This window comes from Helicoverpa armigera, chromosome 27 (assembly GCF_030705265.1).
Source record: "Helicoverpa armigera isolate CAAS_96S chromosome 27, ASM3070526v1, whole genome shotgun sequence".
NCBI lineage: Eukaryota > Metazoa > Arthropoda > Insecta > Lepidoptera > Noctuidae > Helicoverpa > Helicoverpa armigera.
The window spans coordinates 81317-106525 of record NC_087146.1 but is presented as its reverse complement, the minus strand read 5'-3'; the positions used below and the strand labels follow the sequence as shown (position 1 = coordinate 106525).

Genomic DNA, 25209 nt, shown 5'->3' with positions numbered 1-25209 from the left:
CGCTCAGCCATTTGTGCGTAAAGAAGCAAACATGTCACAAACCTTCACATTTATAGTACCTATTACATGGTGTGATGTGATTAAGAACTAGCCAATCTTACGAAGATGATACAATTACGTATATATTACTGCAGGCGGTCGCGAGTCAGCGTGGTCGATGCTGGTCTCTAACACGACGCTGGAGGCGGCGCCCGGCTCCCCCCCGCGCGAGCTGCGCCCCGCGCCCGCGCCGCCGCCCGCCTCGCCCGCGCGGGCCGTCGACCTCACGTGGCAGCCGCCCGCCAAGCCGAATGGGGTCATTACTGGTATGTATTAGATATTATTACAGGTTGAAGCAGTAATACTAGGGTTTGAAGACCAGATGAAATGTGGGAGATTCATGTCTTTTGTGATGAGTGTTATTTGCTTATTAGAGTGAGTAATTGAGTGAGATTTTAATATTTATTGTGCTCATTGATCTTTATGATATTGATAGAAAACATAATATCCGTTTTAGTTGCCTTTTTATCATCATTGTAATCCGAACCTTAGGGATACCTCAGGGTTCAATTCTTGGCCCACTCTTATTTTGTATGAGGTATAAAAGCAATTGATCCGAGTATGATGTTCCCCCGCTCGTCAGGCTACGTGATAATGTATGCGGTGTCTCGCGGCGGTGCGGGCGGCGAGGAGTGGACGGCCGTGGCGGCGCTGGGCGAGCGGACCCGCACCAGGGTCGAGCGGCTCCGCCCCCGCACCACCTACCTGTTCAAGCTGCAGGCGCGGAACAGCAAGGGGCTCGGCCCCTTCTGCGCGCCCGTCGCCTACAGCACCGCGCCCGACGCGCCCGACGGGCTCGCCAGCGCCACCTCCGCCTGGCTGTGGGCCAGCGCCGGCGGCGCCTGCGCCGTGCTGGCGCTGGCCGCCGCGCTCGCGCTCTCGCTCTGCTGCCGCCGCGCGCAGCCGCCGCTGTCGCCCGACACCAGGTACAGCACACACAGCACACACAGCCACTCCGCCTGGCTGTGGGCCAGCGCCGGCTAACTAACACACATAATAACATAATATACACAAACACATGCTTTACCACAATGTAACGACTTTAGTGCAGGCTCCGACATCGTCACGCACTAAAAGGTTTGGTTTTTAGTTAAGCATAATATTATTTACTATTAAATAAAGAATCCAAAAACTGATGCAGCGTTATTTTTTACTTGTTAACTGGTTTTAACTTGACATAACTTGTATGGCTCAGAGCTAGTATGTTGATTGTAGTTAAGTTGAGTTGACGGTAAAACACGGCAGATCACTTGAAATAGTTTATTTCTTAAAGTCACAAATAGTTATAAGTTGGCTGCCCACCGTGCCAATCGCGATGAGTGAAAAATGTCAACTAAGTTTAAAATGAAGAATTATATTAAAGTAAATTGAGGTCGCATAGTCAGCAACCGAGTCATTGTACGGAAACCGTACATGCTCCCAAGGGAAAAAAGTGAGAAAAGAAACCCGAAAGGCGAGTTGGGCAACCATCACAAAGCAAATAAAAGTATTAATTAAAGTGTAAACATGTATAAAGGAAAAAATGTAGAGCGAATAATAAAATTAAGCAAATATAAAGTAAAACTATGTAAACATTAATTTGAAGATATGTCATCAAAACAAAATCCTTTTCTCGATTCCTGTGTAGTCGGGGACCGGATCTCTCGCATCTCGATGCATTCTTCTTCGTTGTCAGCTCCTTCCTGTTCCAGTTTAGTGCTTGGTGTAGTATTCGAAGAATTAATTTTTCTTCGCTTCTTGATAATAAGGTAGATGCCAACCACAGCAAATCCTCCCAACAACAAGGAAGTCGTGGAGTAAAAATACACATCGTGTGGCGAAACATTTGAAAGCTGAGGCAGTACTTCCTGTCGTTTCTGGTAGGCGATTTGACGCTCAATTTTGGCCACGTCTTCTACTCCACGCAATTCAGTAATGTTCAATTGTGCGTTCCTCCAACCTAGATCGAACATGTTGTTTATAGTTGAATTTATGGTCGGTACTTCGATATCCGATTCCTCCCATGTGATTGAAAGTAAATATCGTGGCATCTTTTTTCTGTAATAGACACTTTGGCGCCAAGGCGATAACTCCTGTCCCGTCAATGACCGCTGGTGTCACCTGATCGCTACATATTACGCGCATCAGCTGTTTGTTGCACAACGTAAACAACCAAACGTTGGGTTTATGTAGTTTTATCCAAGTTTCCTTGCAAGTTATGTCGTTAATGACGCACGCCAGCGATGTTTGTTGACTGAACACTTTAGCCTCACATGGTGCATCTTTATCATGGAAACTGTATACTGGTTGATTGGAGATGCAGGTGTATTCGTCTTCTCTGTAGGCGGTGCAATGACGCATGTCCTCTTCTTCCAATGTAATATACGAGTTTTTAATCAGATTGATTGCGATGAAGGCTGATAAAGGTTGCACAAGTTTCAAGTGTGTCTGTCTCATGAATGGAATTGGGATAACACGATATATTTTGTAGTTATCATCACTTAGTAGTGGAATGTGCAACTCGAATAATAAAAGTTACGTGTAATTCTGGCTTTAACGTGAATAAGTTCATAGATGTCTTGAAAATCCTTTGGATATCCTTAATGGGAGTGAAACTCCTTGCGGTAGTTTTCCTGATATGATGTTGAGCTGCTCAATCAGCTGAGAGGCTGAAAAAAGGTGCGTGTCTAAATGGCCTCGGTAGATATTGGCTAAGGCATTCATCAGCATGTCTTGAATTCGGTGTAAATCGTTAAGAATTAAAGTCGAAGTTACTGCGGCGGAATTAATATCACTAATCGTATATAACATTTGCGCTCTGTTTTCTATTTTTGTGATTGCGCTGCAAGTTCGATTCATGTAAACTTGAACGTTTTGTAGTTGTTTATCCATAAATTGCGAACTTCGCTTAATCATGTTATTTTCTGCTTCAACAATCAGTGTTTGATTTTTCATTAATTGAAGTAAATAATTATCACTTATTTGTAAGTGTTTTATATCCTGTTCGTATTTCTCGGCAAAATCTGCATCGAGGACACCGAACAGCGTCCTTGCTAATTTTCCGAACCCGTCAAAGTATCCTCGCCTCTGTCTTGAATGTTGCGATAGTAAAATGGAATTGTATTCCGTAAGGTAGTTCAATTCGTAACGCAGGTGATCGACGACAGTTTCACAGGGTTTGTATTCGTGGGCTATTTGTTGACAAAGTATATCCACTTGATCGATGTACAACTTTATCTTAGTCGTGGCTTGCCAATATGAAGTTAAATTGTAGAAGATTAGGAGCGACCATTCGTCGTGTATAAGTTGCAGCTTTCCTGCTTCATCAAAGTATATGGGTTGATTATTGCGTATCGAGGTCACCTTATAGTTGTTAGTCGTGACAGGCGCTGCTTGTGTGATTCCAAATATTGTCATCATACACAGTAGGAGCAGAGAGAGTAAACTATGTTTGTTCGTACTAGGGCTTCTCTCCTTTCTTTGTTTTTTAGGTTCCGGCGGTTCCTGTTTGTTTACTTCGTTTACTATTTCTTCCGTGCATGGTAAGTTGCGGCGTACCGGTAACGGCGATAATTTCACGATTGGTCGTTTTAGTTGACCTTTCTTAGTTTTTAAGGTGACGACGCGTACATTTCCGTCAGTTCCCGGATGAAGTTCCACCACTCTCCCGAGAGCCCATCTTCCCGGTGGTAAGTTTTCGTCTTTGACTAACACTAAATCTCCTTCTGCCAAGTTTTCTTTGGGTTGTTGCCATTTGCTGCGTACTTGTAGTTGCTGTAGATATTCGTTTGACCAGCGCTTCCAGATGTGTAAGTTTATTTGTTCTACGAGCCTCCATCTGTTTCTCAAGTCGTGCTGGTTGAAGTCTTCTTCCTCCTTGGCTGGGGACAGTAAGGGCCCGCCAACAAGGAAGTGCCCAGGTGTCAAGTATTCTAGATCTTCAACGTCTTCAGACAGTGGGCAAAGCGGGCGTGAATTTAAGCATGCTTCAATTTGAGTTAAAAGTGTTGTGAACTGTTCGTAAGTAAGCTTCTGTTCTCCCAAAACTCGCTTCAGATGATACTTCATAGATTTAACGGCGGCCTCCCAAAGTCCACCAGCAGAAGGCCATAGAGGGGCGTTAAAATGCCATTGTATTTTCATGTTGTTTATCTCGTCATAAAATTCGGATGTTTTGAAAGTTTTGTTTTGTTCGAAATCTTCATACAGTAATTTTGCGGCACCAACAAAATTAGTTCCATTATCGGAGAACATATGCTTCGGGGTACCTCTGCGTGCGCACATACGCTTGAAGGCGGCTAGAAAAGTTTGAGTTGTTAGGTCAGACACCAACTCGAGATGCACCGCCTTGGTGGTATGGTCACCAAACAAATGACAAATGAAGATGGCTATATAAGCTTTGCATGTCTTTACGCCTCTCCCCTTGTTGATCTTGATGTCCACATGGCCAGTAAAGTCCACGCCAGTATTCGTAAATGGCCTTGACGGTGTAACTCGTTCTTTAGGCAAGTCCGACATTATTTGCATGTTACGATGAGGCTTAAAACGGTGACATCGTATGCACTGCCTAAGTTCCTTTTTTACTGTCCTGTTTCCACCAATTATCCAGTACTTGAGACGTAAATATGCTAGTGTGAGTCGTGCGCCACCGTGGAGGGTATCACGGTGAGCTTCTTGAATGATCATTTCAGTAAATCTTCCAGTAGCAGGGAGAATAATTGGATGTTTTGATTCAGGAGGCAGCATTGAGTTTACAAGTCGCCCTTTGACGCGCAGTAGCCCATTCTTATCGAGAAATGGGGTTAACTTCAAAAGGTTACTCTTCGTAGGTATTGTTTTGTTTCTCTTTAAACAGTCAATTTCTTCACCAAAGTAAGTTCTTTGTACGTCTTTGATCACCATGTTCGTTGCTTCAGTTATTTCTTCAGAAGTTAAATACGTAATCCACTTATTCCTTTCGCAATCGGTTAATTTGTTTTGCCGGACGCGTGAAGTGATGAATCGTATAATCCACGCAAGTACTCGGATTACACGCTTGATACTGCTGTGCTTATTCAACAAGTTGGTTATTATTTCGCTGTTTTTGTAAGTTGCAACGCAGCATGTGTTGTTTACTGTTAGAGTGTCACATAGTTCATCGCCCTGTAATTGGAGGGCATTGTCTTGTTTACTATGTTTTATTTTTAGCCAAGAGGGACCCTCCCACCAGAGCTTGAAAGACAGAAGTTGCGATGGTAAGAGACCTCGAGTAGCACAGTCCGCAGAGTTCTCTTCCGACTTAACGTAGTCCCATTGTTTAGCAGGGATAATACTGTTTATTTGTGTCACTCTATTGGCGACGTACTTGTCCCACCTATTAATGTCTCCCTGTAGCCATGCTAAGACGACTTTCGAGTCACTCCAGCAATGTATTTGGAGATTTTTGTAAGAAAGAGTGCTCTTAATTTTCTCCATAAGTTTGGCGAGTAACAGTGCTCCACAGAGTTCCAGTCTAGGCAAAGACATCTTTTTACTAAGCGGCGCCACCTTTGTTTTAGCGGCGATTATCGTAGTTGTAAAGTCTCCATTGCTGTTTTTCACTCGACTATAAACGACACATGCGTATGCCTTTTCGCTTGCGTCGCAAAAGCCGTGAATCTCGATTGTATCCTCTGTACACTGAAGCCATCGTGTAACCGAAATCTTGTTGATAGAAGGAAATTCCTTTCTCAATTTTTCCCACTCTGCAGTTATGTCATACGGCAAACTGTCATCCCAGTTGGTCTTGCTGATCCAAACTTTTTGAAAAAGTAGTTTTGCTTTTATAGTCGCAGGCGATAATAGAGGATCGTATAATTTACTTATCTCACTCAATAATATTCGTTTCGTCAGAGATTTCTTCTCACATAGTCTCCATTGATAAGTAAATGTATCCTGTTTTTGATTCCACACCATCCCTAACATCTTCGTATTGGAGGTTTCAGGGCTGAATTCTATATTAGCTTTGGTGCTTTTCTGGTTATCTGGCAAGCCCTCTAGTATAGATGCTTCGTTACTCGTCCACTTTCTTAAGTTGAAACCGCCTTTTTTCAGTAGTGCAATGAGTTCAGCGACCACCCTCTTCGCATCCTCAATGCTGTTCTGGCCATGGACGAGATCGTCCATGTAGAAGTAATTTTGTAAGGCGTTGGCGCTCTCAGGATAATTATCCTTTTCATCTTGTGCTAGTTGATGTAATGTGCGCATGGCTAGAAAAGGCGCGCTTTTCATGCCGTAGGTTACAGTGCATAGTTGCCATTCACGTAAAGGTTCGTCCGTAGAAGATCGCCACACAATAGTTTGTAGATGCTGTTGTTCTTCTTTCAGCCATATATATCTAAACATCTTCTCGACATCTGCCGTGAAGACGTATCGACATGTACGCCAGTTAATAAGTAGGGTAAACATATCCTTTTGTAAGTTTGGGCCTGAATACATAAGATCGTTCAAGCTGTTGTTATTCTTCGCCTTGTAAGATGCGTTAAAAACAACTCTCAATTTTGTTGTTGTAGACTCTGCCCTTAGAACCCCGTGATGTGGTAAATATACTTGATTTTTACTACGCGTTTCCGCAGTTATGGGCTTCATGTGACCCAGGGAAATGTACTCCTCCATAAAACGATGATATTCCCTGCGTAGGTCACTGTTCCTTAGCATTTTCCTCTCGAGTTGTAGGAACTGAGCTTGGGCTTGCGACTTAGTAGCTCCTAGTTGAGCGCTGTAGTTTGCTTTCATGGGCATTTGCACCACGTATTTCCCGTCTGCTAATCTTTCCGTAGTGGATTTATAAAAGTCCTCACAATACTGATCTTCGTTAGTTAAGGCGGCAGTGTCTGAGATTTCTTCAGTTTCCCAGAATCGTGTCATGTTTTCGAGATCATTAAGTATTGCAAAGCAGCTAACTGTTTTGACATTCCCACATAGTATCCAGCCCACTCTTGTTTGTTGGGCTACGGGGAAGTTGTCCTCCTTTATGATTCCAGTCAGTATGAGTTCTGAATAAATGTCGGCGCCCAGTAACAAGTCAATCGGACCCGACTCATTGAAATGGGGATCTGCAAGTTTCAAGTTGTCTAGGTAGTCCCATTTTCGTATGGAGAAGGAGACTGTGGGTAAGTTATTTATGAGTTTCTTCATCACTAAAGTTTCCAATTTAAATTCGTAGTTGGAATGTATAGATTTGCAATCTAAGTTGATCGAACCTTTACAATTGCCAGACAGTGACCCGACACCCGACACAATAGCGCTGACTTTCCGTCTCGGTAATCTGAGGCTGCGCGGCGTCTTCGGTCACGAGACTTACTTGCGAACCTTGATCCAGCAAACCCCGTAAGTTTATGTAATCACCGTCGATGTTCTTAACCTTTAAAAGGACAGTTGTCAGCAGGACTTCCCTTGTCTCGTTCGTCAAGTTGTTCACAGCGTGTGATGTTGATGGTATGCTGCTACTATTAGGTGTGGAACGGTGGTTCTGCTGGTTTCCGTCATCATGCAGTAGTGTATGGTGTGCCTTATGACATAGTTTACAAGTTTTTCTCGAATTGCATTTACGTTCTCCGTGACTGTATAAACAATTTGGACAAATACGCAAATTCCGCACTGTGTCATTACGTTCCTTAGTGCTCATAGCCAAGAATTTGCCACATTGCATTAAAACATGTTCAGTTTTGCAAATCGGGCAATTCCATGCCATTGTAAACAAGGCTCGGGGCGACTTATTAAGTCTGTTAAAGTTTGATGACCCCTGGGTATTATATTTATAGTTATTGTTTCGAGCGAATGACACATTGTTGGCTGGTTTATATGACGTCAGATATCTAGGCGACGAGTGTGACCGTTGCTGATTATTCCCTTGTAAAGCTTCTAGGGCCATGAACTTGTTTTCCAAAAATTGGGTGAATTCCTCCAGGTCAGGGAATTCCCTCGGTTCTTTGAGATCTTTGACATACTCATTGTAAGTCACCTTGTCGAGTTTTTGAACTAAAAGATGGACGATTATCGGACCCGGGTTGCTTGTGTCCAGACCAATGTTGCCGAGTCCGTTCAGACACTCTAGTGTGACGTCGTGCAACTTCCGTAGGCTCGCAGCGCTTGCTTCTTGTATGGTAGGTTGATTTAGCAACGTGTTCATGTAGGACGTGAATAGCAGACGTTTGTTATCGTAACGATGTGTGAGTATCTCCCAGCAGGAATTATAGTTGTCCGCACTAATACCGAGATGCTGTACGATTTTTTCGGCTTCGCCCTTGAGTTTGGTCTTAAGGTGTTGCATTTTTTGCGCTTTCGACAGTGACGGATTGTTGTGCACACTCTCCATGTAAAGATCTTTGAAGGTAGGCCACTGATTATACACTCGGCGTCACAAAAATCGCACCTCTTCAATAATAAGTTTAAAGCATATCCCGCCAGCAATGAATACATTAAACCCAATTAATATTAGTATCAATTGAAAGCATGTTTAATGACCTTTAAATTAACAACAGTTAGAATTCCTAAACATAACAGATCTCATTAGCACGTAACGTTAAAAAAATGTTGTCAAAATACGCATTACAACGGCCACTAATTGAACCTCCCTACAAGGGTATAAAACGAGCGATCCAGGTTAAATGTGGGTCATTCGCTATTCAGCCTTTGAAGTGAACACACGTGATGAGTTAAAGCAAGAAAAATACCCCAGAAGATGGATACTACTGCAGCTGAAGCCGCTCAAGTCATTGCACTACTGCAATCAGGGATGCGGCAGTGTGATGTTGCTCGGCAGCTGAACTTGAGTCGTTTTGCCGTTCGACGAGTGTTCCAACGCGTCCAAGAGACTGGTGGCTATATCCGAAGACGTGGATCTGGAAGACAACGGTGCACATCCGAAAGAGACGATCGCTTCATTGTTACGACGTCTTTACGTAATCGGTTCTCCAATGCTGTTGAGCTGCAACAACAACTGCGATCAGCTCGCAGAACTTCTGTAAGCGTCTCCACGTTTAGAAGAAGGCTGCAGGAGAAGAAAATTGGAGCTCATAGGGCTGCCACAGGGCCAAAATTGACTGCACAGCATTGGAGAGACCGGTTGCAATTTGCCCGTGACCATGTGGATTGGACAATAGATCAATGGAGGGCTGTGCTTTTCTCGTATGAGACGAGGGTGTGTCTTTTCTGCAACGACAGGCGTCGAAGAGTGTATAGGAGGCAAGAGGAACGATTCGCGCAAGCCTGTATTCAAGAGACAATGGAATATGGGGGTGGCTCGTGTATGTTCTGGAGCGGCAAATCAATCGACGGCAAAACGAACCTTGTGTGTGTTTCTCGGACTGCAAGTGCTCGCGGGCAAGGGTCGCTGACTGCTGCTCGGTACGTAACAGAGATCTTAGAGGAGCAGGTTGTCCCTTATGCGGGTTTTGTTGGCAGTGGGTTCACGTTAATGCACGATAACGACCGCTGTCACACCGCTTTAATTGTAAGAGACTACCTCCATGAAGTTGGAATCCCTGTTATGCGCTGGCCGGCGCGAATTCCAGACCTGAACCCTATTGAGCATCTTTGGGATGAACTGAAATGGCGAGTACGGGCACGTGATTCTGCCCCTACCACTCTTCAAGACCTCCAAGGTGCCGTGGTTGCAGAATGGGACAACATTTCGCAAGAGACTGTTGTCACGTTAATCAGGTCCATGAGAGAACGCATGGAAGCAGAAATCATGGCCAGGGGGGGTAACACTAGGTTTTAAGTTGTTTTAAAGGACTTTGTTGTAATTTTTACTGATAAAATAAAATTTTCCTTTTTTAATGATTTGCATTAGCTCGCTTTTTTTATATCCATGTAAACAAATAACCACATCCATTGATTTATTCTGAAATTTAAATAAATTGCCTTTCCAATGATACCTCATAATCATATGTCTACCATTGATTAATAGGGTTAAAATGACTTTGAAGGGAATTTATAAAGAGGTGCGATTTTTGTGACGCCGAGTGTAGTTTCCGTAGAAGTCCGGTATCACAATTTTCGGTGTAGATTTTTCATAGTGAACGTTGTTCCAAATATGATGATGCAGTTTCTTTCGCAAGTTATCATAAAGGGTCTCTGTAGCTTCATATTTTCGTTTGTAAGTTGAATCTTCGTCATGTGAAATATAGTCTAGTTCCCAGTTAGTTTTCTCAATGTGTTCCCACTTGCCTTTCAAGATACAGAGATTATCCTCAAGCTCCCACTTTTCCATCGAGGAGTTTAAGTTCAGCTTCTCCACGGTACGCTCAAAAGCTCGAAAGTTACAGTATTGCTGTCGTAAAAGTTCCTGCTGTTTTTCACTAGTCTTGTCTAAATCGCGAGGAGGGACGTGAAAGTCGATATCATCGAAGAAAAATTTAGTCTTTACTTTACCTTCAGGTGCAGAGGGTGACAATTCTGCTTGAGTCTTGGAAGTCGATGGTAGCTCCGCTTTCCGTTTCAGTATATCTTGTAGAACGTCCTCGTACATCTTCTTAGTGTTGCTGAAAACGTCGTCGACGAAGTATTGGATGTCCGTTACGCCTATTTTTTCCAGTAGTTGGTGATTGAACACAAACTTCTCCCAGTTCGTGTTCAGTCGGGAAAGTCGCTCCTCCAAATACTCCAAGGTTTTTCTGCTTGTACTGTCTTTCTTGTAGTTAGTGCTGATTTGCTTCAAGTTGTTGAAAATTGTTTCTTGGCGACTGATTATTTCATTGATGTTCTGAGCCATTGTTATATATAGTCTAAGTTAAGTTGAATGTTGAAGTTTAAGTTGAAGTTCAGTTTACGATAGTACCACAGGATTACGTCACCGCAGGCACTAGTTCAGTAAATTGCGAGTATCGCAGTTAGTTTTCTAGATACTAAGTGTATTTTATCTCTATTAGAGATATGTGCGCCTTCTCAATCCTACTGGGGCGACCCGCTTCTGGGAGACCAGTAAGACCGATTCGCTATCGCTAATAGGGATTTTCACACACTTAGTATCCGGCTCGAAGGACCACTTTTTATGTATGGCTCAGAGCTAGTATGTTGATTGTAGTTAAGTTGAGTTGACGGTAAAACACGGCAGATCACTTGAAATAGTTTATTTCTTAAAGTCACAAATAGTTATAAGTTGGCTGCCCACCGTGCCAATCGCGATGAGTGAAAAATGTCAACTAAGTTTAAAATGAAGAATTATATTAAAGTAAATTGAGGTCGCATAGTCAGCAACCGAGTCATTGTACGGAAACCGTACATAACTGTAATAACCTTTATATACTGAAAGGAGTTCCACAAGGTTCTTTACCTTGGACCAACGCACTTTGCCTAAGCTTTCCTATCTACAACAATGTTTTCTGTGTTTAGCAATTATGTTTGCAGTATATATATTTACTCTCTCTTGCAGCACATACCAGAAGTCGTCAGCGTCAGCGGGCATCAAGCCGCCGGACCTGTGGATCCACCACGACCAGATGGAGCTGAAGCACATGGACAAGTCGCTGCACAGCTCCGCCAGTAAGAGTACGACATACTGACCACCTCTCTCTTCTCTCTTAGCACTCACTTCTCTCGTGTGGGGGTAGCATGAATGTACTACCTTGTTGTTAGATTCTTGTATTAAATCGGGGCTTTTAGTCGAAAAATCTTCCCCGTTGAATTCAACTAGAACATATTTTAATTTGGTTTTGTTCATAAAATCAACATCTGCGGTGTCGTAGCAGGCACTTTAGTGCCTTCGATATTAAAGTTTGGTAATCTTAAAAGTGCTGCATCTAGATGGTCAAATGTCTGAAAAACAGAAAGACGATATTCCTTAGTTTCAAGAGTTCCATTATATTAACATACTTTCGAAGCACTAATCTGTGATGAAACCTGTACATTCATGACACCCCCACTGTCTATTTTTAGTCCCTCTTTGTTCCATTATTTCGTCTTCCCAGCTCAAACACATAAGGAGTGGAGAAAAGCGGGCGTTTCTAGTCCTATCTTCTCTTCAAAAACTTCCGATTTTTAGCCTACAATATATAAATGATTTTCTGTACATCACGTTTCTCAGTATCAGCGGGCAGCGTGGAGGGCGGCGCGCTGATGTCCTCCACCCTCACACTGGGCCGCTCGGCGCCCGCCGAGTACGAGCCCGCGCGGCACCCGCCGCCGCCCGCCTCGCTCGACAGGCGGCATCATGTGCCTACATATGTCGGTCATATAGCATCATCACTGGGCCGCTCCGCGCCGCCGACGAGCCGCGCGGCACCCCCGCCGCCCGCCTCGCTCGACAGGCGGCATCATGTGCCTACATATGTCGGTCAGTATATAGCATCACCTCTCACACCGCTCCGCGCCCGCCGAGTACGAGCCGCGCGGCACCCGCCGCCGCCCGCCTCGCTCGACAGGCGGCATCATGTGCCTACATATGTCGGTCAGTATATAGCATCACCTCACACTGCCGCCCGCGCCCGCCGAGTACGAGCCGCGCGGCACCCGCCGCCGCCCGCCTCGCTCGACAGGCGGCATCATGTGCCTACATATGTCGGTCAGTATATAGCATCACCCTCACACTGGGCCGCTCCGCGCCCGCCGAGTACGAGCCCGCGCGGCACCCGCCGCCGCCCGCCTCGCTCGACAGGCGGCATCATGTGCCTACATATGTCGGTCAGTATATAGCATCACCTCACACTGCCGCTCCGCGCCCGCCGAGTACGAGCCCGCGCGGCACCCGCCGCCGCCCGCCTCGCTCGACAGGCGGCATCATGTGCCTACATATGTCGGTCAGTATATAGCATCACCCTCACACTGCCGCTCCGCGCCCGCCGAGTACGAGCCCGCGCGGCACCCGCCGCCGCCCGCCTCGCTCGACAGGCGGCATCATGTGCCTACATATGTCGGTCAGTATATAGCATCACCCTCACACTGCCGCTCCGCGCCCGCCGAGTACGCCCGCGCGGCACCCGCCGCCGCCCGCCTCGCTCGACAGGCGGCATCATGTGCCTACATATGTCGGTCAGTATATAGCATCACCCTCACACTGCCGCTCCGCGCCCGCCGAGTACGAGCCCGCGCGGCACCCGCCGCCGCCCGCCTCGCTCGACAGGCGGCATCATGTGCCTACATATGTCGGTCAGTATATAGCATCACCCTCACACTGCCGCTCCGCGCCCGCCGAGTACGAGCCCGCGCGGCACCCGCCGCCGCTCGCCTCGCTCGACAGGCGGCATCATGTGCCTACATATGTCGGTCAGTATATAGCATCACCTCACACTGCCGCCCGCGCCCGCCGAGTACGAGCCCGCGCGGCACCCGCCGCCGCCCGCCTCGCTCGACAGGCGGCATCATGTGCCTACATATGTCGGTCAGTATATAGCATCACCTCACACTGCCGCTCCGCGCCCGCCGAGTACGAGCCCGCGCGGCACCCGCCGCCGCCCGCCTCGCTCGACAGGCGGCATCATGTGCCTACATATGTCGGTCAGTATATAGCATCACTCACACTGCCGCTCCGCGCCCGCCGAGTACGAGCCCGCGCGGCACCCGCCGCCGCCCGCCTGCTCGACAGGCGGCATCATGTGCCTACATATGTCGGTCAGTATATAGCACCCTCACACTGCCGCTCCGCGCCCGCCGAGTACGAGCGCGCGGCACCCGCCGCCGCCCGCCTCGCTCGACAGGCGGCATCATGTGCCTACATGTCGGTCAGTATATAGCATCACCCTCACACTGCCGCTCCGCGCCCGCCGAGTACGAGCCGCGCGGCACCCGCCGCCGCCCGCCTCGCTCGACAGGCGGCATCATGTGCCTACATATGTCGGTCAGTATATAGCATCACCCTCACACTGGGCCGCTCCGCGCCCGCCGAGTACGAGCCCGCGCGGCACCCGCCGCCGCCCGCCTCGCTCGACAGGCGGCATCATGTGCCTACATATGTCGGTCAGTATATAGCATCACCCTCACACTGGGCCGCTCCGCGCCCGCCGAGTACGAGCCCGCGCGGCACCCGCCGCCGCCCGCCTCGCTCGACAGGCGGCATCATGTGCCTACATATGTCGGTTAGTACATGTCTTACTACTGTTTAGTGTTCTATGTTAGGTTTGAAGTTAGCTGATTGTATAACAGACGCAAAGTCTTAAATAAAAGTTTGCGAAACGTCAAGATAGATTTCGGTTCCAAAGTGGATGGGGGGAAGAAGAATCGGCAAGAAACTCTATATGTATAAACACACTTATCAAAAGACCATTTACCTATACATGATGAAGCTCCACTTACGTAATGAAGTCTACTTTATCCAAACTAATATTATAAATGCGAAAGTAACTCTGTCTGTCTGTCTGTCTGTCTTTCTGTCTGTCTGTCTGTCTTTCTGTCTGTCTGTCTGTCTTTTCTTCACGCCTAAACTACTGAACCGATTTGTGTGAAATTTGGTACAGACATAGTTTGAAACTTGAGAAAGGACATAGGATAGTTTTTATTACAAAAAAAAAATTAAAAAAAAAATATTCCGGACATATAGCGCCATCTATTGGTCAAATCAAAAATCTGCTGGTAGTCACTATTCCACGTGAACGAAGTTGCGGGCAAAAGCTAGTACTGAATAAATTGAAGAGTCGGGCTTATAATATACTCCAGTCTGGTTAAAGGGTTTAACAAGTCATTCAATAATGTTCAATCCAAACAGTTTCTCAACTTTAGGAAAAAATGAAGCCAATTACATAATAAATATGGTCATATCAGTCAGCTAACTTTAGACCCCCTAAAGTTCATCAGTAATGTATTATACTCGTCTAGTGGTTGTTCATGTTGCACGATAAGCTAGAAGCACATCACCTCATTATGGTCATTGTTTTATTTCCCCATTCATAGTTCACATATTGTTTTGTTATTATTTTTGTTGTTACGGTTTGGTAAGTTACGAGGTGTTTATATCTTCTTTAAAACGGGACATATCGTCAGATTTTTTTACTAATTGATCTGAATAATTTTGACGATACAATGCTTTATTATAATCATTTTGTTTTCTTAAAGCCAGTTTTTCTATGAGTATATAGGCTTTTACTACAAACATTAAAAACCTTTCTAACGTAACCGGTTTTCGTTCTTTAAAGTCATTTTTTCTTACAATATTTCTGAGTAACTTACCAAACCACCCCGCACCATTATTATAATTTGGCGTATCGCGCGTTAGAGTCGCGCTCGGTGTCGGCGGCGGGCTCGGACGACACGGCCGTGCTGCGCGCGTCGCCGTGCGAGCCGTGCCGCCGCTGCGAGCGCTGCGACTGCGACGACCGACACGACCGACTCGACCGACACGACCGCCTCGACTACATCACTAAACGTGAGCGCGATGCTTGTTCTTCCATGCTTTTTTTGCTTCTCATTCCATTTTGTGTAGTGTCCCTATTTTTTGTTTTGTGATTGTGAATAGAACTTCTTAATTTACTTGATTTGGTTTACAGAAAATAACGTATGAAAATTTTGGCTATGTATGATTGTGATTTTTGGGATTGTATGTAGACTTCATTTGTCTCTAATTTAGTTAAAGCCGGACAGTTATGCATTGCTAAACCGCTCGCGTAAACTTATGAGGCATGGAAATGTATCTCAAAAGTATATTCCGAATTGAACCTTCACATGTTCATACTACACCAAAAATCACTTCTACCATAGGTTGCCTTTTTTGCAGTCACCTATAATAAGGTTAGACTGGCAACCTAACCCAACATAGTAACACAGTTGATAATGAATTATGTTCCTCTCTCCAGCGATGACAGGCATGGGCGTGGGCGTGGGATGCGCGAACACGTGCGAGCGCCGCCCGCACGCGCGCATGCCGCATCCCGACCAGGTACGAGTACGTACTCACATATACTAACATACTAATAGCTTAACTTCTAATCTACGAAACTTGTACATCTTTTTAATAAATTAATAGTTAAAAAAAAACTAAAAAACACGCTTTAAAGCAAGCACTAAAAAATAATCCGAAACAGCCAGTGCGCCATCTTGGAGAGGCCGCCATATTGAATTTGTAATGACGTTTCTTAGTTAGTCATGTATTATCAACAGAACTCGGAGCATGTGCAAAATTGTATCCTAATCGAAGACCGAAAAGTGGGTCAAATATAATAGCTGTACTAGATTTTCTTACGATTTCTTATGTGTTTTTGTTAGAAAATAAATAAGTTGCCCCCTTTCCAACATGAACTTCATATGTGTTCCTATGTCAAGTTATAGAGAACACTAGTAATGAGGGTCTTCTCAATTTTTTCTGCCACCGGGTGGCGCCACGTATGCGTCTGGTCCAAACAGCTGTCAAATAGTATGGAATTGTAGGGTCCGAACTTATTGTTTATTGAAATTCTGTTATATTGGAAGTGTTACTGATTTTATTATGGACTACGGTCAGAATAAGGTTTCCGAACTAAAAATTGAGCTAAGAGAGAGGGTGCAAAAGTCACTGGTACTAAGGAAAAGCTTGTTGAAAAATTTGTTAACACAATATGATTTAGTTGTTTTTATTTACTCAACCGCAATAGTAAAACAATAATGCAGTGCTTTAATTATAAAATAAAAAAAAAACATTAAAATCGTTCACTATTCATAGTAAAGATAAGCACTTTGACAGTTACTTGGACCTGACGACTCGGTGCTGCCACCTCGTGGACGCGATTTTAGAAAACCATCATTCCATAGTCATTAATAGATCATGTTTTGAGTTTCCTGATCTAGACACAAAGCTAACGTAAAGTAAAGCAATATTATATGTCTCATCTTTAGCCGTGTGTTCGTAATAATTTCTAACTCGTCATTTAACTATAGACTAACAAAACTCTCACCCAATATTTCATTATATTACAAAGTTATGTCGAGACACTGGTTAAATATTGTACGTGTCTTCATAGAGAACATATGATATGTACAGAGTACGCCACTACTCGCGAACGTGGGTCCGCTGGGGTCACCGCAGTCATCGCTCGCGTCACTACAGCCGCTACACCCGCCGCCCGCGCCATGTAAGTGTGACAGCACCTTTATACTAAACTAGATTCTTCTAGCTTATGGTTTCAGTCGTGTGCCATCAAAATTCATGCAGCAGCTTTTATGTGAAACAGGAACGACATCCATGCATTGCGTAACAACATTCGCGTTTCTAATTGTTAGAAGAGTTGACATGTGTGAGTAGTGTGACGTGTCTACGCAATTAAAAACACGCACGTTGTGTCATAAGTAGTGACATTTCGTTTATTCAATCAATGTACACGGAGTCGTGTTGTCGTGTTTTTTATAAGACTATGTTGTTATGTGTCAATTTGATAATGCTAACTCTAGGTATATCTCTGTAGGCGGTTCGGGCACGTGTCCACTGGGCGCAGCGTGCTCGGCGCCGGGCGCGGGTGTGGGTACCGGCGACATCTACGCCTCGGCCGCGCGCGAGCGAGGGCACTATGTGGCGTATGAGCCGCTCGGACACTACACGCAGTGAGTATACACTACGTCTCCTCTAGGCGGCTCGGCGCCGGGCGCGGGTGTGGGTACCGGCGACATCTACGCCTCGGCCGCGCGCGAGCGAGGGCACTATGTGGCGTATGAGCCGCTCGGACACTACACGCAGTGAGTATACACTACGTCTCCTCTAGGCGGCTCGGCGCCGGGCGCGGGTGTGGGTACCGGCGACATCTACGCCTCGGCCGCGCGAGCGAGGGCACTATGGCGTATGAGCCGCTCGGACACTACACGCAGTGAGTATACACTACGTCTCCTCTAGGCGGCTCGGCGCCGGGCGCGGGTGTGGGTACCGGCGACATCTACGCCTCGGCCGCGCGCGAGCGAGGGCACTATGTGGCGTATGAGCCGCTCGGACACTACACGGTGAGTATACACTACGTCTCCTCTAGGCGGCTCGGCGCCGGGCGCGGGTGTGGGTACCGGCGACATCTACGCCTCGGCCGCGCGCGAGCGAGGGCACTATGTGGCGTATGAGCCGCTCGGACACTACACGCAGTGAGTATACACTACGTCTCCTCTAGGCGGCTCGGCGCCGGGCGCGGGTGTGGGTACCGGCGACATCTACGCCTCGGCGCGCGCGAGCGAGGGCACTATGTGGCGTATGAGCCGCTCGGACACTACACGCAGTGAGTATACACTACGTCTCCTCTAGGCGGCTCGGCGCCGGGCGCGGGTGGGTACCGGCGACATCTACGCCTCGGCCGCGCGCGAGCGAGGGCACTATGTGGCGTATGAGCCGCTCGGACACTACACGCAGTGAGTATACACTACGTCTCCTCTAGGCGGCTCGGCGCCGGGCGCGGTGTGGGTACCGGCGACATCTACGCCTCGGCCGCGCGCGAGCGAGGGCACTATGTGGCGTATGAGCCGCTCGGACACTACACGCAGTGAGTATACACTACGTCTCCTCTAGGCGGCTCGGCGCCGGGCGCGGGTGTGGGTACCGGCGACATCTACGCCTCGGCCGCGCGCGAGCGAGGGCACTATGTGGCGTATGAGCCGCTCGGACTACACGCAGTGAGTATACACTACGTCTCTCCAGGCGGCTCGGCGCCGGGCGCGGGTGTGGGTACCGGCGACATCTACGCCTCCGCGCGCGAGCGAGGGCACTATGTGGCGTATGAGCCGCTCGGACACTACACGCAGTGAGTATACACTACGTCTCCTCTAGGCGGCTCGGCGCCGGGCGCGGGTGTGGGTACCGGCGACATCTACGCCTCGGCCGCGCGAGCGAGGGCACTATGTGGCGTATGAGCCGCTCGGACACTACACGCAGTGAGTATACACTACGTCTCCTCTAGGCGGCTCGGCGCCGGGCGCGGGTGTGGGTACCGGCGACATCTACGCCTCGCGCGCGAGCGAGGGCACTATGTGGCGTATGAGCCGCTCGGACACTACACGCAGTGAGTATACACTACGTCTCCTCTAGGCGGCTCGGCGCCGGGCGCGGGTGGGTACCGGCGACATCTACGCCTCGGCCGCGCGCGAGCGAGGGCACTATGTGGCGTATGAGCCGCTCGGACACTACACGCAGTGAGTATACACTACGTCTCCTCCAGGCGGCTCGGCGCCGGGCGCGGGTGTGGGTACCGGCGACATCTACGCCTCGGCCGCGCGCGAGCGAGGGCACTATGTGGCGTATGAGCCGCTCGGACACTACACGCAGTGAGTATACACTACGTCTCCCTAGGCGGCTCGGCGCCGGGCGCGGGTGGGTACCGGCGACATCTACGCCTCGCGCGCGAGCGAGGGCACTATGTGGCGTATGAGCCGCTCGGACACTACACGCAGTGAGTATACACTACGTCTCCTCTAGGCGGCTCGGCGCCGGGAGCGGGTGTGGGTACCGGCGACATCTACGCCTCGGCCGCGCGCGAGCGAGGGCACTATGTGGCGTATGAGCCGCTCGGACACTACACGCAGTGAGTATACACTACGTCTCCTCTAGGCGGCTCGGCGCCGGGCGCGGGTGTGGGTACCGGCGACATCTACGCCTCGGCGCGCGAGCGAGGGCACTATGTGGCGTATGAGCCGCTCGACACTACACGCAGTGAGTATACACTACGTCTCCTCTAGGCGGCTCGGCGCCGGGCGCGGGTGTGGGTACCGGCGACATCTACGCCTCGGCCGCGCGCGAGCGAGGGCACTATGTGGCGTATGAGCCGCTCGGACACTACACGCAGTGAGTATACACTACGTCTCCTCTAGGCGGCTCGGCGCCGGGCGCGGGTGTGGGTACCGGCGACATCTACGCCTCGGCCGCGCGCGAGCGAGGGCACTATGTGGCGTATGAGCCGCTCGGACACTACACGCAGTGAGTATACACTACGTCTCCTCTAGGCGGCTCGGCGCCGGGCGCGGGTGTGGGTACCGGCGACATCTACGCCTCGGCGCGCGCGAGCGAGGGCACTATGTGGCGTATGAGCCGCTCGACACTACACGCAGTGAGTACACTACGTCTCCTCTGGCGGCTCGGCGCCGGGCGCGGGTGTGGGTACCGGCGACATCTACGCCTCGGCCGCGCGCGAGCGAGGGCACTATGTGGCGTATGAGCCGCTCGGACACTACACGCAGTGAGTATACACTACGTCTCCTCTGGCGGCTCGGCGCCGGGCGCGTGTGGGTACCGGCGACATCTACGCCTCGGCCGCGCGCGAGCGAGGGCACTATGTGGCGTATGAGCCGCTCGGACACTACACGCAGTGAGTATACACTACGTCTCCTCTAGGCGGCTCGGCGCCGGGCGCGGGGTGGGTACCGGCGACATCTACGCCTCGGCCGCGCGAGCGAGGGCACTATGTGGCGTATGAGCCGCTCGGACACTACACGCAGTGAGTATACACTACGTCTCCTCTAGGCGGCTCGGCGCCGGGCGCGGGTGTGGGTACCGGCGACATCTACGCCTCGGCCGCGCGCGAGCGAGGGCACTATGTGGCGTATGAGCCGCTCGGACACTACACGCAGTGAGTATACACTACGTCTCCTCTAGGCGGCTCGGCGCCGGGCGCGGGTGTGGGTACCGGCGACATCTACGCCTCGGCCGCGCGCGAGCGAGGGCACTATGTGGCGTATGAGCCGCTCGGACACTACACGCAGTGAGTATACACTACGTCTCCTCTAGGCGGCTCGGCGCCGGGAGCGGTGTGGGTACCGGCGACATCTACGCCTCGGCCGCGCGCGAGCGAGGGCACTATGTGGCGTATGAGCCGCTCGGACACTACACGCAGTGAGTATACACTACGTCTCCTCTAGGCGGCTCGGCGCCGGGCGCGGGTGTGGGTACCGGCGACATCTACGCCTCGGCCGCGCGCGAGCGAGGGCACTATGTGGCGTATGAGCCGCTCGGACACTACACGCAGTGAGTATACACTACGTCTCCTCTGGGCGGCTCGGCGCCGGGCGCGGTGTGGGTACCGGCGACATCTACGCCTCGGCCGCGCGCGAGCGAGGGCACTATGTGGCGTATGAGCCGCTCGGACACTACACGCAGTGAGTATACACTACGTCTCCTCTAGGCGGCTCGGCGCCGGGCGCGGGTGTGGGTACCGGCGACATCTACGCCTCGGCCCGCGCGAGCGAGGGCACTATGTGGCGTATGAGCCGCTCGGACACTACACGCAGTGAGTATACACTACGTCTCCTCTAGGCGGCTCGGCGCCGGGCGCGGTGTGGGTACCGGCGACATCTACGCCTCGGCGCGCGAGCGAGGGCACTATGTGGCGTATGAGCCGCTCGGACACTACACGCAGTGAGTATACACTACGTCTCCTCTGAGCGGCTCGGCGCCGGGCGCGGGTGTGGGTACCGGCGACATCTACGCCTCGGCCGCGCGCGAGCGAGGGCACTATGTGGCGTATGAGCCGCTCGGACACTACACGCAGTGAGTATACACTACGTCTCCTCTAGGCGGCTCGGCGCCGGGCGCGGGTGTGGGTACCGGCGACATCTACGCCTCGGCCGCGCGAGCGAGGGCACTATGTGGCGTATGAGCCGCTCGGACACTACACGCAGTGAGTATACACTACGTCTCCTCTGAGGCTCGGCGCCGGGCGCGGTGTGGGTACCGGCGACATCTACGCCCTCGGCCGCGCGCGAGCGGGCACTATGTGGCGTATGAGCCGCTCGGACACTACACGCAGTGAGTATACACTACGTCTCCTCTAGGAGGGCTCGGCGCCGGGCGCGGGTGTGGGTACCGGCGACATCTACGCCTCGGCCGCGCGCGAGCGAGGGCACTATGGCGTATGAGCCGCTCGGACACTACACGCAGTGAGTATACACTACGTCTCCCAGGCGGCTCGGCGCCGGGCGCGGTGTGGGTACCGGCGACATCTACGCCTCGGCGCGCGCGAGCGAGGGCACTATGTGGCGTATGAGCCGCTCGGACACTACACGCAGTGAGTATACACTACGTCTCCTCTAGGCGGCTCGGCGCCGGGCGCGGTGTGGGTACCGGCGACATCTACGCCTCGGCCGCGCGCGAGCGGGCACTATGTGGCGTATGAGCCGCTCGGACACTACACGCAGTGAGTATACACTACGTCTCCTCTAGGCGGCTCGGCGCCGGGCGCGGGTGTGGGTACCGGCGACATCTACGCCTCGGCCGCGCGCGAGCGAGGGCACTATGTGGCGTATGAGCCGCTCGGACACTACACGCAGTGAGTATACACTACGTCTCCTCTAGGCGGCTCGGCGCCGGGCGCGGGTGTGGGTACCGGCGACATCTACGCCTCGGCCGCGCATAAGAATTGGCCCAAGCATAGTTCTCTGTGGTATACCAAATGGTATAATGGAACACCGCCTTTCCTAAATCTAAGATTGTCAAGACGTGTACCAGAATGTATATCATGTTATCCTTCCACAGTCGTGACTCGCTAAGCAGCGAGGCGGGTGGCGGCGCGGTGAGCGCGGGCGGGTCCCTGCAGCGGCGGCACGGGGGCCCGCATGGGCCCGCACTGGGGGGCCCGCACGGGGCCCCGGGGCCGCACGGCGCGCTGCACAGCTTCGCGCTGTCGGACAACGCGTCGGACCACTCCACGCCCACGCACTCGCACTCACGAGGTCAGGACCTATGTATGTACTGCGCTCTTACTCAATACACACTATCTCGTCTACTCAATTATACAAAACATAGTGCACTAATATGAGACATAGACGTATATATAGTTATATTATATCGCTACATAGATTTTACCTCGTTTTACTTATTATGTATGTACGTTTTACGAGCAAGGCATATTGATTTAATAATATATTTTTAATTTTATTATAGACTAACACCTCTGTAACCTATGAACACAGAATAAAGAGCTTTGACTTTTGACATATATTTCCTTGTTCTCTATACTCGATTGACATGTAAAGGCTTTACTATAACAAGTGTGTGTATGTGTGTGCAGCAGGCAGCGTCCGCGACACGTCGCCGTACAAGAAGAGCGCCAGCTCCTCGCCCGGACACATCCCCAACCGGCTGCAGCTCGGTATGTATCATCCGCCCAGGGCCGCGCCGCCCCTGTGTGCGAAGTGTGCGGCGCACACAGGCGCCAAGACAATAGGGGCGCCGCGCCGCCACTGCCACCTAAATTATTTTTGTTACCTATATGATTGTTTTTTGTAGTGGAGTACAATCGACGTGACATTGTAGTGTTATATCGACAAGTAGGTACAATACGCGCAACATAGGCCTTGTAAACTACAAAACAACTATAACGCTTATTGAACAAGTCTCTCAATATTTAAATGTTTATTATTATTCACGTTTATGGTTTCATTTTACGTTTAGGGTTTTAGTTTACATTCCTTACGAGCTCAACGTTAAAACGGCGGCAGTTCTTTGAACCAGGGAAAAAGTACTAGTTATTTAAAACCGTAGAGGCGCCGAGTTTGTATGAGTATGAGTGAGTTTCTGAACGCAGCCCGATGCGATCACGGGTATTCCTCGATTTTAACGAACGAGATAGCTAAGGTAAAACAAAACAAATGAACAATCATTTGATTGAAAGTGTGTGTCATACTAGTAGTATGGCCTCCTCTATGGATATTGTTGCTAAATTAGTTAATCTTTCCTGACTCATTGTAGAGCGCAGGTAATTTTTTATAAGTTTTAGTTTAGAAAAGGACCTTTCCGCGCTTGCTACTGTAACTGGCATAGTTAGCATAATTCGTAATGCTATTGTACGAGTAATGTTAGGGCATACAGCTGTCAAATTGTTTATATATTGTCTAAATTAAAACTTATAAAAAATTTGGTAGAAAGCGATGCGTACGATGCGGACAGGTGGACGCACTTGTTTGAGTTTCTATATAAATAATACTACGATCCGTTGCGTGCGATACGTCCGTTGCGTACGATACCGACAAGTGGACGCTTAGCTTTAACAAACAATTTTAAAATTTTCGCGCTCGCTGCGCTCGCGGCTATTCGCTTGTCGGTACCGTTCATTCTAACATGATTAGAGTACTTTTATGTCCCAAAACTCAAAAATTTTCGCGCTCGTTGCGCTCGCGGCTATTCGCTTGTCCGTACCGTTCATTCTAACATGATTAGAGTACTTTTATGTCCCAAAACTCAAAAATTTTCGCGCTCGCTGCGCTCGCGACTGCACCTTGCACCGTTCTTTAATATACAAGTTTAGGCGCTTTAGTGACCCAAAGCTCAAAAATTTTTGCGCTCGCTACGCTCTGCTTTATTTTCCACTTCTTTTATTTATTCAATCCTTTTTTAGCCGAACCTAGAAGGTAGCGCCGCTTGTAAGTCCTTTTATTAACAAGAAAATAACTCCTAGCTCACAACAGACTTTTCACGTAGAACGCACGTAGCCTCGCAATGGCTAGGGCCGCCGCTGACTGGAGAACATTTATTTCAGTCAAATTTAACAATTAAAAATATTCATTCAAAAATTAAATTCGTTTTATGATGATTCGTTAAAAAAGAGGCGCTTCATAGGTTTCGCACACAGGCGCTGCCGGGGGTCGGCGCGGCCCTGCATCCGCCTAGCCTTTTCCTTTAACCTTATGTAGCTGAGTGCAAGTGTGACAGAAGGAGCGACTATCTATCTGACCTCAACCCAGTCACTGGGACAACACGATATGTGAGACTAGTTGTCAGACTCTGGCTTCTGATTACCCGTGACGATCGCCAAAGATGTTCAAACAGCCTGATTGTGGGTTCAGTGGGTGTGGGTTTATTGTGCCTTGTGAAACATGGTATAACTTCATAATATCATAAACATCATAATAAGATAGTCACCCATTCACGGACCGACCGCGTCAATCTTTGCATTACCTTATGACTGAACAATCGACGAGTGGCTTTGACATAGCACGAGATTTTCATCATCAGTTCGAATTAGCACTGTTCCCAGGAAGATGTCTACATAGCATCATAGAACCATCTTCCGCAGTTTAGCAAACATTTAATGTAATCTATATCTTTCCATTCCAGGTGGTGCAGTAGGGCACTGTCCCTCCGAGCTGGAGCCGCTGACCCCCTCGCGCTCGACGGAGCGGCTGCACCGCGAGATGCAGAACCTGGAGGGGCTGATGAAGGACCTGTCCGCCATCACGCAGCAGCAGTTCCACTGCTAGCGCCGCCACTCCGCCTGCACCTGCAGACACTCGCTCACTGACCAGGTATTACTATCTTTACTCTCTAGAGCATTCATTATTTCATACCATCATCTTCATCTCCCAAGCCTTTTTCCT

The 25209-nt window shown here is 49.4% G+C and overlaps 1 protein-coding gene across 1 annotated transcript in view; it reads left to right on the top strand.

Annotated features, from left to right (window-relative positions):
• The window catches only part of LOC110376201 (neogenin), a 168066-nt gene that overhangs the window by 139016 nt on the left and 3841 nt on the right, over window positions 1-25209 (top strand). Inside the window, exons 21-35 of the mRNA XM_064041912.1 lie at window positions 135-305; window positions 623-965; window positions 11414-11529; window positions 12065-12313; window positions 12666-12893; window positions 13021-13697; window positions 13826-14051; window positions 15185-15334; window positions 15762-15844; window positions 16922-17012; window positions 17343-17399; window positions 17505-17610; window positions 22370-22566; window positions 22908-22985; window positions 24950-25137. Of these exons, the coding sequence (XP_063897982.1) occupies window positions 135-305; window positions 623-965; window positions 11414-11529; window positions 12065-12313; window positions 12666-12893; window positions 13021-13697; window positions 13826-14051; window positions 15185-15334; window positions 15762-15844; window positions 16922-17012; window positions 17343-17399; window positions 17505-17610; window positions 22370-22566; window positions 22908-22985; window positions 24950-25092 (2915 nt within the window). The 3' untranslated portion in view covers window positions 25093-25137. The remainder of the gene's footprint in view (window positions 1-134; window positions 306-622; window positions 966-11413; window positions 11530-12064; window positions 12314-12665; window positions 12894-13020; window positions 13698-13825; window positions 14052-15184; window positions 15335-15761; window positions 15845-16921; window positions 17013-17342; window positions 17400-17504; window positions 17611-22369; window positions 22567-22907; window positions 22986-24949; window positions 25138-25209) is intronic.